The sequence below is a fragment of the Periplaneta americana genome, chromosome 6 (assembly GCF_040183065.1).
Source record: "Periplaneta americana isolate PAMFEO1 chromosome 6, P.americana_PAMFEO1_priV1, whole genome shotgun sequence".
NCBI classification, from domain to species: Eukaryota; Metazoa; Arthropoda; class Insecta; order Blattodea; family Blattidae; genus Periplaneta; species Periplaneta americana.
This window is the reverse complement of record NC_091122.1, coordinates 91316828-91330169: the sequence shown is the minus strand read 5'-3', so window position 1 is coordinate 91330169 and position 13342 is coordinate 91316828. Positions and strand designations below refer to the sequence as shown.

At 34.0% G+C, this 13342-nt stretch overlaps 1 protein-coding gene across 2 annotated transcripts in view; it reads right to left on the bottom strand.

The window, feature by feature from the left end:
- Nucleotides 1-13342, bottom strand: part of LOC138701490 (ubiquitin carboxyl-terminal hydrolase 2-like) — a 181156-nt gene that overhangs the window by 39102 nt on the left and 128712 nt on the right. For both annotated transcript variants that reach the window (XM_069828406.1, XM_069828408.1), the window contains exon 5: nt 4057-4170. In XM_069828406.1, coding sequence (XP_069684507.1) covers nt 4057-4170 — 114 coding nt within the window. The remainder of the gene's footprint in view (nt 1-4056; nt 4171-13342) is intronic.

Here is a 13342-nt window from a genome sequence, read left to right as displayed (position 1 = left end):
TGATGCTGCCTCATACATGGTTGCTGCAGCTCCACTTCTTAAAACATTTTATCCTAACCTCACGCATGTAACCTGTCTAGCAGATGGCCTTCACAGGGTTTCTGAAACAATCCGGAATGAATTTCCTCTTGTCAATTCGTTTATTTCTAACACAAAAAATGTTTTTGTAAAGCCTCATCCAGGATTTCAATATTCAGAGAGAACTTTCCAGATATCCCACTCCCACCTCAGCCGGTTGTTACACGATGGGGAACCTGGATTCAATCAGTGGTGATAATTCTAAGTATTTTAAAGAAGTGGTCACAGTTATTGATAAATTACCTGAAACTGATAGTGCAGCGTGTGTGAAAGCAGTGAAAGATTGTCTGAATGACTGACGAGTGAAAAACGATATTGCCTACATAACATCAAACTTTTCTTTCATACCTGCAAGCATTGAACAATTAGAACGTGAAAAACAATCTCTTTGTAGCCAAATAGCAATAGTAAAGGAAGCTCAAGTGAACATACATTCTGCTTTGGGCGAAACTGGGAAAAAAGTTAAAAATAAGTGAGACAACGTATTAAATAAGAATGTAGGATTTTCATTGTTGGAAAAAGTATCAAGAGTGATATCGGGGGAAAGCGTAAATGTTCCAGTAAGTATTGATGTTTCTATTGTACCTAATTTAAAATTTGCGCCTCTCACATCAGTTTCGGTTGAAAGACGTTTTTCTGCTTTCAAAATGATTCTCAGTGACAAAAGGCAAAGGTTAACTGTGGAGAATTTAGAAAAAATTCTGGTGGTGTACTGTGCAGATAATTATAATAAAGTCTGAGCATGGAACTGAATTTCAATAACTTAAAATGAGTAATCTTGATATCAATAATCATTATTTCATTAGTTTCAATATATTAAATTTGTGCAGCTCTGTTTATAAATATAATATAGTATTCTTTTTTAATGTTTAAACATACTTTTTGTGCGTATTTTAGTGTATAACTAAAAATTTCAGTGAAAGAAATAAATATGATACCTTGATGTGCCTAAAATGCCTATTTTCATTAAAGTAGAGCCTAATTTTACAAATTTTGAGGTTATTTTAGGCGCCTAAAACTGCAATTTTTAGTGCCTAAAAATCCGATGTCTACTAATTAATAATTATTCAATATTTGATTTACCACATACATAATATGATAGGTCCATACATAGTGTTCCGCCTATATGCTGCGACAATGTAGAAACGTTTTACAAAATATTATTGATATAGTAGTAGATTAATAACAATATTAGTACAGAGATAACATCACAGAAAATATAATAAAACGAATAATCATGATGCACAACTGTTACAGACGCAAAGATTGATACACTAATTATTAGAGATTATTATTATTATTATTATTATTATTATTATTATTATTATTATTATTATTATTATTATTACTACTACTAGAAAACTTGATGCAGTTCTTGCATTATCGTGATTGTGTTCTCCGTTTATAATAATTACATTTACATCCAATAACATCTATCAGATGTGGCAAAAAGAAAATCACTCCTGTGTGTGTGTGTGTGGGGGGGGGAACATTTACCTACATTTATATTACATTTTAAAGCAAGTTTTGTAGTTGTACTATGGAGAGGTTAGTTAAACACTGCGAAGTTTTGAAATGATAAACATCTATGATGTTACTACACAGTTCATCATTGTAACAAGAACAAATGTCTAACGCTTGGCTTATACCGTTTGAGGATTTATCGCTCGTGACAATTTTACCCATCATGCATGTGCGCTACCTAACAGATTATGCTATGAACTACTTGGTGCTTGAGCGAAAACGTCCAATGCAGACCTCTGTTGTGCAGTAATGAAAATTAATATGTATATAACACTGTCCTTTTGCTATATGAAATAATATTTTTACGATTTAAAAAAAATATATATTTATATATATGTATATATATTTTTTAAATTCAGAATGGTGGCAGTTCATTGTGCAGTGATGAAGCGTTTCCCTCATAACTCATAAACTTGTTAACTTTATTGTATTCACTCTCTTTTATTTTATTGCTGAAACTCAAGTTTACAATATCATGCTCTTTCAATTACATTCCTTAATAAATAATATACATATATATATTTTTATTTTGTGTTAGAAGAACATTTTTTAATGAATTTATTTTTTATCAAACACTTTATCAAAGGTAGAGAAGTGATTCTGCATCATGTTGTAGATATGACATGTATAAATACACACAAAAAATTTCATCACAGAATGTTGGATAGTTTTTTTTTTAGTTTTTTAGTTATGAGGGAAACGCTTCATCACTGCTCAATGAACTGCCACCAATTTGAATTTTGGAGAAAAAAAATACTAATAATTTTTTTTAATCATAAAAATATTTTTTTCATATAGCAGAAGGACAGTGTTTTACACATACTAATTTTCATTATTGTACAAGATACAGTAATGGAGGAAAAAAATGTTGAATATTTCCAAAATTTTTTCTGCTGTAAGCTGTACCTAACTCCTTAAGACCTGGTTTTGGAAGAAAACTAGTAAAACAGACACAACAAAAATAGCAACCTAACTATTCAGAAGTGATCATTCAAGTTAACAATGTCTACCTTGCTGAAGAATTAAGAAAAATACATTACAATTACACTTACTGATATAAACTAGCTAAACAGCTCATTGGATACCACACATATATTTCCCATGAATAAAATAAATGGAGTACAACGAAGTGTGTGCTTGTTAATACTACAGAAACTCAGATATGACACACAAATACATTAGGATATGGTTTTCCTTGACACTGTTCACATATTACCATAAGAAACGAGTTCAGTTTCAGCAGTAAACTGTTATAAGAGTTTAAACTGGGTCAAAGTAAGCATCCATGACATGTAAACGCCTGTCACCTAATCCCTAATGTAATTCAAAACTCAATCAGCAAGGATTATTGCAACAAGTGTACTAACATCGTATGGGTGTGTTTCTTGTTGATATTCTCATCAAGAGACTCTGTAAATACTAAACATTACTGTTACAGATTGGACTAGTTGTAGCAGACATCTGTCAGTTATTGCACTAAGATGCCATCTTGCTTCACAATAATGACAGGCCACACAATGCCAACCACACTCATGAATACCTAGGGTGCTTCAGTTGGAGTGTGGTGAATCAATCATCCCACAGTCTTAACCTGAAAATCAGTGCTGTTTTTTCGGATTCATAACGAAGCATCTTCCTGTAAAAGTGATTTGCATCAAATAGCGAAATTCAATAAGATGTAAGGCTCTGGCTTCAGGCACTTCACACAGAGTCATTTGCTGGACTCAATGCCTTGAAATACCAGTGGAACAAATGCTTTGAAAGGAAGGGAATTATGGGGGAAAGAAATGTGTACTGAGGCTGTACCTATGTGAATAAATAGTAAAATCGTTGAATTAATAACCATAGTGACAGGCTTTGTGTTGGATGTATCTTTTTTTACACGTATTAATACTTGTAATGTCAAGCAGTGTTGTCACATTTTCATTATAGATTATTTCTAGTTACAATTATTTCATACCGATATCAATACACTGATTTCTACCACCACCATCCACAGTGAAATTTTAAGCTATTAAGATGACTTTTAATTAAAGCTGAAGTTAAAAGTACTACCTCTCTGTCATCATCAATCAACTCCAGATATGACAATGTTGTTACATACTTCACGTGGCGTTGATATCAGGACGTCAATTAAAAATGCTAACGCATCATTGGTAGTCATATGTTACCACTTCTGGTGATAGGAGCGACATCTGAGAAGGCCTAATCAATATACAAACTCTTATCGTATATCTTCAAAGAAAAACGTCGTCTTTGACACTGCCTTGGTATTAATTGCAAGCTGGGACTATACTACCTATTTAAGAGGTAATGTTACCGAACTATTAAAAATTAAACTTTATTGAATATGATTTACAATAATAAATTTGAGAGATAAAAAGTACATATAGGAAAATAAAAAGTGACATGTATAACTTTCTCTAAGACCACTATTACTTCTCCTTTACTTACAGTGTTGCCAATGTTGCGTAAGCCTGCAAGGCCACCTCTTTCGATGGAACTGCCAGTGGTGCCACGTTGTCGTGGAAGACGGGGGGATGCACTGAGACTCACCACAGAGCTGTCCTGTAGTAATTGAATATTAATCATCAGTTAAACATCACATTAGCAACAAGTTCTGCTTACAGTGGCATTATCCAGCAAAACGTTTACTTCCATTGCAACAAATGCATATTCTTGATTCAGTGATTATGAAAACTAAGTTGCCTTTGAGGACAGGTTCGTGATCAAGTATAAAATCTGTATCATACTCCCATACATCATTATACTGATAGAATGAATTCTATAATTTAATTTTGTAAGAAAAATAACCATGGAAACAACTACTATAAAGGAAAATAAGCCAAAGCAACAATAATGATGCAATGATAAGCTCATTCGTTTACGCAATATAAAACAATTTTATTTTAATTTTTGCTGTGTTGTTATTTTTGAAGTAAAAAATGCCATCTTTGAGATATTTTATGGTGCGATATAATATATTCATGTGTTCTTTATTTTACTTCAGAATTTTTAAACATCTGTACCTGACAACAGTATCATAACAAGTGTCACTTCTTTTCACGAAACTCAACTACCACGTAATTAGTCTGTTGTTGTTGTTGTTGCTGCTGCTGCAACTAGAAAATTAAATATACAGAGTATAAAGATAAAAAAACTGGATAGTGATCAAGTGACATATTTCAAGCAATGATTATATTTTACACGTGAAGCACAAGACAAAGTACCGGAGTTTATACGAAATGCCTTTTATTGAAGAGTCAGAATTATAGGCTCTGGCTAAAATATCAGATTGTACAAAGTCGATGATAGAATGATATAGTAATAAAATGATGGGGGGGGGGGGGTTGCAAGGATAAAATATATTTCATAGCCACAGTGTTGTCAGACTGTATCTGATGCAGCTGAAATCTTTCAACATGACTTAATAATACAGAAAAAATATACTAAATTATACCTACATACCTGTGTAGTATAAAACAGAAAATACAAAACAAACACAATACGAAAGAAAACTGTTACTTGGCCTCAGTATACCTCAAATGTTCATTTCACAACACCAAATTATATTATCTACTATTTGGAATGCTGAAGTTGCTCTTCACAACAGGAAGAAGAATATTTTTCTCACTTTCTAAACACGAGATGACATTCTCCATTATTTGAAATACTAAAGGTACTCTTCACAACAGGAAAAAAAAAAAAATGATTTCCCTCACATGTGGACACTTGCACAGATTGTGGACTGTGTTATGTTCAGCTCAATTTACACTAAAAACTACTTCACTGAAGCAATGAGATCTCATCCCACATGGTTACTGTACTCATCTCTATGGCAGCATACTTCATTATTGTCATGTAAAACAATTACTGGTATATTTACTTTCAGAGCAGTGGACTCCCGCACAGGCAAATTTTAAATATAGCATCAAAGGTAGAGATCAAAGTTTGGAAATAATTTCCCTCAATATTTAGGCAAATTTTCTAGATAATCTGAAACGTCATTCACTTTTCTCTCTATCTTTTTCGCTTATTTCAATTTGGAAATGAAGTTGTACTCAAGCCAACAAGATTGTTTGTGCAACCCTGGTCTTGGGTGTGTAAATCTGGCAATGACATCATGCTGTGGGCAATATAACTGCGCCAAAACATTATCACATTCATTAGGTGCATTTCCGCCCACTGGCAACTGCTGTACACCAAGCCCTGCATGAAGCCAAATCTGATTTCACCTGGGGGTAAAACTGGTATTGGATAATTAAGCACAATAGTAGTAGTAGTAGTAGTAGTAGTAGTAGTAGTAGTAGTAGTAGTAGTAGTAGTAGTAGTAGAAGTAGTAGTAGTAGTAGTAGTAGTAGTAGTAGTAATAATAATAATAATAATAATAATAATAATAATAATAATAATAATAATAATATAATAACTTTTCTTGTATTTTGTTTCATTATATGAATAGGTTTAGGCCTATTAACTTATTATCAGTTCTAATACATAATATGATTTTATACAGAAGCGGTTTGGTCTTAATCTGTTATTGGTTAGAGATAATGGCAACACCAGTATCTTTGAGGAGAGAGAAGGGGCATTCTGGCATATAACCTCTTTCCTTGCACCTCACATTGATGAAATTGATATCCCTAATATTAAATACGTAGTACCGGTACCACTTTTTGGAAGACATTTCGGTTTAAATTTTCGCATCATCCGACCAAGAAGCAAACATAATCAAGATGAAGATAAGATTTAATTAAACTTTACCAAATTACATACTGTGGTTTTATGCACAGCTACAAAAGAAGCTGTGAACTGCTACGGAAAAGTCGTAAACTAAATATAACAATAAATTATTAAAGTAACAATTAAACTGAGCTGAAAGTGTTCTGAAACAAGTTTTAATTGCACTTCTACATGTGTGTGGAATGGAGGAGATCAGAAGGATGGTCACAGGTTTATGTTAGGTGAGCAAACTACAGTGTAATCCTCACTGGCGTCACCCTTGTTTATCGAAGTGAAAAGTTGAATTTAAACAAGATCATTCGGCTATTCTGACGTTCTGCACATCTTAAGAATATTAATTGTTACTTTTATTAAGCTCACATAGATTATTATTTTCTACGTGACTAACTTAAGTGCAAAAACCAAGTTCGTCTATGCTACAATATTCAGGCAACAGATATTCCATTATTTTATTTTCAGCAACTATGGAAACACAGTCAGTAAATGAACTTTATTTCTCACGATTCAACTTAAATTTCACTTGTAAGATGCCAAAGACTTTGATTACAGTTGACAGTTATCAAGTCCTACAATATATAGTATATGAAGCGTGTAATACAAGCTGAACATAACAGAAGTCATACTTCACAAAGAAGACTTTTCATCAACGAAATAAACAAGGATACTTCCCAATCAGAACATCATAGTCTCTTATCATAAACTTATACTGTATGTAATAGTTAAACAAGAAAGTGGGGAAAGAAAGAGTTCAAGAAAAATAGCCTTATATCAAGCAGTCAGAACTCTAAAATCTCCTTCTTAATATCTTGTGGTTCAACTCTGCTCATAAACTACACTATTATTTCAATTTTAGAACTCATTCTTATACTACCTACGAATAAACCGAGTCGTTCAATGAGACTGTGGGCCTACCCACACCAGGACTTATTACAGATACAGAACAATAAAACATCCATCTTCGCTTTTGCTAGTTCTTATGTTGTCACAAATATCTCAAGTGAAAAATTAACGTAGTACTGAAGTGTTTCAGCACACTAAATGGCCGATGTATTATCTTTCTGTGCTTCTTTAAACAGTTATTTAACGATGCAGCACACTAAATGGCCGATGCATTATCTTTCTGTGCTTCTTTAAACAGTTATTTAATGATGCTGGATTATTTAGCACCGGTGAATTTGTGATAGTGAGATGGTATTGGATGGAACGAGTCCGATTTGCCGTGGGATTACCTGACATTCGCCTTACAGTTGGGGAAAATCTTAGGTAGAACCAAACAAAGTAATTGGCCCAAGAGGGATTCGAACCCATACCAGAGCACCACTGCATATTGGATATCAGGCTTCAAATCTCAATGACTATAATAAAAAAAATGGTATTTTGGACATGTTTTTTTAAAGATACTCGTGTGTTCCCTAGCATCATAGCACTTTCCTTTTTTATTCACCATCATCTATAAAATGCAAGATCAATGAAGCCATGCTGTACTGTGATATATCTTGACATAACAATTATTATCAATGTATGAACACTCAACAGAACCAGAGGTAACTAACAACTACAATGCCTAGTAACTGAATTATGATTCAATGATATTAGTTAAGAAAAATTGCCATTTGACATTTAGAACAAAACCGAATTATACTCATCATGGTCCTTGGTCTTGGTTATAAGCATTATAGACGACTGTGGGTAAGTCCACTCTTTCAAAGAACCACTCGATTTTTTCCTCCAGTTGTCTGTACCAGTCTTGTTAACACACAAAGTCTCTCCACTACACTGAGAGAGCGGAAACCTAGCATGCCCATGTCCATACATGTATGGAAAAGCCTGCCATGAGGTTAACAAACAGTATTACTTACTTTCTAATTACAATTTTGTATAAATGTTTGGAATGTATGAAAGTCACTGTTCCAAGTTCGATACATCTTGTCTTAAATTGTTTACTACAGTACATTTTAAACTACTCCCGCTGTTCAAGAATAAATTTAAATAACAATACAGTGGTAAGGGAGAATTAATGGTGAAGAGAATCTCTCTCTCATATACGCGATATTCACAACAGATGTCACAGGATCTGCTGTGAGATTGAGAAGATATGAGTGGATGCTAAAGTTACGTTCTAATATCCATGCAAAACAATTTGCTACTACACTAAACCAAGAGCTTCTGTTATTTCGAGATATTTTTACATTAATTTGTTATATACGTCATTGTATATCCTATTATTTTCATCTGAAAAGATATTTGAATGAGGCTGTATTTTTTATACAAATGAACCACAGCTCTAATACAGGGAGTTTCTATGCAGACCGTTCCTACTCCAGCCTCTACCTAACAAAATCTGTTGGGAGGACAGTGAGTGGTCATACACACTTCCCTGTGCAGATCAGTTCTATTCTACCCTTCACTTTTTAACTTCCTTGGGATGAGCAACGATGATCTGGGACAGGTCTGCATAGAAACGATCTGTACTTTTTAAACACACAATATACACTGATTTATCAGTAACTATTCATATAAAATGGGAGAAATATCAAGAATTCGTTTGGGTAAACCATTATTTTATGCTACTTTTACATACAGAGTTCAAAGTTAAATTTCATTGCATACTTAGGCCTATTTATATTCAATGTGACTGACGTTTAATGAAATGACTTGAAGGCATGTAAAACAATCATACTCGGTTACAAGGATACTCGAAACATCTATTTTCTTCAGGAAATGTAAATAACATTTCGTAATATCAAACTTTTTTTTTAACATTTGTATCATAAGAAAGCAAAAACACACAAATGAAACAATCTACGGTAAAGAAAATTCAGTAGATTCAATTTATTCCATTATGAATGGGCAGGGCAGGCTTCCGCTGTGTGGTACTCACGTGGCTATATGTTGCACCGTCTGGCCTGCACCATGTTAAGACATACAACTCGACACAAGAAGCCGTCACACGATTAGAGCTATCCCCACGACAAAAATCTGCACTGAGCATTGCTGGTTAATGCCACAAGTAAGCTTTTAAAAATAGAAAAGTAGCTTTCAAAATATAAAAATGAAACAAAATATATAGTGCTATTAAGAACCACAAGCCACTGACGTAGTAATGAGAGCTTGTTACTTGATCAAAAAAGTATACAAACTCAAGTACCAGATTTATTATCAATGTCATGTGGCCTTTTCACTACAAAATAATCAGTAATATAAAAATAGCAGTGCTGGAAATGAAAAGTAAAAATCAAAGTACTAAGCAAAAGATAAAATTTAATGTAGAGTAATGAGAGAGTTAGTTCTGCTGAGCAGACATGTCACAACAGTTAAAAGTTCGTGGTATCCATATACGTCTTTGAAGTTATTTCCATTGCTGAGAGCCAATTCAGCATCATATCATGACAACTGAATAAGAGACCGGTCCAAAAATATAACAGTAACAGCTCACAGGCAGAAAAATCATAATAACTAAATTATAAAAGAAACGATAAAAAAATAAAAATACCAGGTGACGGACTGAGCCATAAAGTAATGGACTGAAACACAAAACAAAAGGCAATTTAGAAAATTGCTTTGTTCACAGATCTGTAAAACATCTGTTATACTGCAGTCTACTAATTTTTCTTTCAATAAATCCCGTTAATGAAGAGCCAAGGTTAAAGGTTACATTATGTTGCGCGAAAAAATAAACATAGAAACGAAACTAGAATCCGTATGATATTTTGTTCAGTAACGCGACATAGCCGAGAAATGGAAAAATCGTATCCAACATGTGATTCGAGAAGAGGAGAAAATGTGGGAATTACAGTACTTAGACGTTGTGTGTTTCGCTGGAGCCAGAGTTTCTTAGATGTCGAATAATCAAACAGGGAAGGATTAAGAAGAAAGACATTGGATAGTCTTCAGTGTACCTTATCCTCAGCTTACTGTACTATTCTTCGATTGTAGTGAATATGTAGACCTTATTTTGAAAAGTAACTTGTTTTTGCCACTACTGACTCTTCTAGTCACTGCTGAAACAATTAAACATTATGCTTAAACATCAATACTGGTTCAACTAATGCTGCAGTGCATTGGAGACCATATTCAAATCACTGGACTATAGCCTCCAGTTTCGTTTATCACTAAATATTATACTTGATGTTCTGTGTACTATACTGACCCTGCAGCTATTTTACAACAGGGCGAGAGGCATCGTCAGGTAGCACATTTTCCGTGGTCCGACGAGCTTCAAGAAACACCTCTTATATACAGAGTGCGACATTTAAAACAGGGCACCTGAATAGCACGCCCATCTGTGGTGATAAAAGACAAATCTTCGGACAAAAGCTGTTTGGTGTGAAGGGGGACATATTGTGGTATAGATATTTGTTTGATAGATGCAGATATAGAGAAGGTATGGAAGCCAACTTCATTATTTTAAATGGATTGATATGATTTATTATTTACCCTTTAATAATGCGTTTGAAGACTACACAACAACTGTGTTTTGATGGTCACTGATGATTTGAAGGTCAAAGATTAAGAAAAATTAGTTCAATTCGATGAACTACTGGGTTGCCCCATTATACAGTTTGAACCGTACATTCAACTCATTGTACTGTTTCCTTTATGTATGTGTGCATGAAGACACAAAATGGCCTGCACGTTCATCACACTTAACACCAACGGACTTTTATTTGTGGAGAAAATTAAAATAAGCAGTGCATCAAGAAATTCCCATGACCCCTGAACACATGAAAGACCGTATAACACGAGCATGCTCGGCGATAAGCTCTGATGAAATTCAATGTGCAATGTTTTCCGCTCACAAAGAATAGCTTTGCATCATGTATCAATACTCAAGGTTACCACTTTGAACACATGATGTAATTCTGAACATATGATGTAAGTTACAGAAATATTGGCTTTTTCTTTAACATACATACTGTTCATATGTTCATTATTCATAACCTTCAACCATCTTCAATGGCCATCAAAATACAGTTTTTGTATGCGTCTTCAAACGCACTATTAAATGTAAATAATAAATCATATCAATCCATTTAAAATAATGAAGCTAGTTTCCGTATCTCCCCTACACCTGCACCTATCAAACAAATATTTATATCACAATATGTCTCCCTTCACGCCAAACAACTTTTGTCTGAAAATTTGTCTTCTATCACTACAAATGACCGTGCTATTAAGGTGTCCTGTTTTAAATGCCTCACTCAGTATATAGTGATACGGCATGATAAATTCTTCATAGTCCACTCCACTATAAGTCGACAATAATTGTCCGAGTTCATCTGACCTCAATGGCGCTTGTATTGTTTATGAATACTACGGAATGATTAGAAGGTAGTCCTATACAATGTAACATGGCATGGACTCATTGGCAGCCATCGATTCTAACGAGCATTTTAAGTTTGATTCAGGTAGTCCGCAACTCTCTCACAGTTAAAACTTGTTTATTTTTTATAACGTGAAGTTTGCATTGCTGGAAACAGGTAACAGAGAATGGATTCCGTTATAAATGTTGATCACTTCAACAGGGAAAATGTTCCTCAATTTTAAATTCGCCTTAAGCTAAGGCGACGTTGCATGATCCCCTACAACCCGTGGCCTTAAGTTGACCTAATGATTAATACATCACTGAACTGTCGCACTCAATATCTGCATAGTCCGTAACCATACAGCAGTCTTCTTAGGTAGGCTAGCCATTTGTCTCTGAATTTAGGCTCGTGTCACAGTGACGAATATTAACTGTTAAAGTATTATCCAACTAGAATATGTCCAACAGAAAACACAAAAGATGACAAAACCCAGCGCATTTACAGAGGGGGACTTTTACAAACCGGTGTTAAAAGACCAAAAAGTGACACACTATCGCGATGAATGTACATATTTTGGAACTACATTAGATATAACTAGAGTATATTTGTATTAGTCTGAGGTGAACATACGACGTCCCGGATAGAGTGTAGTCGACGTGTTTCAAGTACAGGCAGTGGAAACGAATTTTACACATCTAAGAAAGCACGTTCCGTGTTTTGTATACGATTATTGCGTATTATAAAATCAAGACAATACAATTATTGTATAATAAGAGCTAATGTCGGAAAGGTCTAAAATGCTGGTGAGGTTGAGAAATCATACTTAAATTGTCACAAATGTGATAAAACGATAAGTCTGAAAAGAATTTTTTTTTTTAATATTTAGAGTTTTGCATTACAGTTTTAGAAAGCCGAAAACGTATACGGCGTACAATTTTGCTTTCTCTATATTTAACTGTTACATTAATTTATTTATCACATCAATTCCGTACCTTACTTTTCTTGCATGTTGTTTGCTTGGTTTCGGTTCCTGCTGCAATAAACAACATTCATTTTCAAAGTTTCAAATGAAATGACCGCCGAGTGTCGGGTAGTATAACCATGTATGAGGAGAAATTGCGTTCAACATCGACTGAAAACAAGGGCGCATGTGTAACATATTTCATATTATCAATTTCATTTCTACATCGCACAGTAAAAAAAAAAAAAAAACTGTGGTTTCAATTATGCAAAATTGCAAAAGTTTTATCAGATGACAAGTGTGATTGTTATAAACTTGATGTAGAAATGAAATTGATGATGTGAAATATTTTACATATGCGCCATTGATTTCAGCCGATGTAGAACGCAGTTTTCCGCATACAAGGATATACTATCCGACACTTGGCGGTCATTTTCATTTGAAACTTTGAAAATGAATGTTGTTGTTTATTGCAGCAGGAACCAAAACTAAGCGAACAACATGCAAGAAAAGTAAGGTACGGAAAAGATGTGATAAATAAATTAATGTAACAGTTACATATAGGGAAAGCAAAATTGTGCGCCATGTACGTTTTCGGCTTTCTAAAACTGTAATGCAAAACTCAGCAAGCGCCGCGAGTCTGCCGTTTTCCTTGTGCTGTAACTCTATTGTAAATGGTCGATTCCATTCATATTTGGTACCAACATGTCAAGTAGTTCTTTAGGTATGTAAC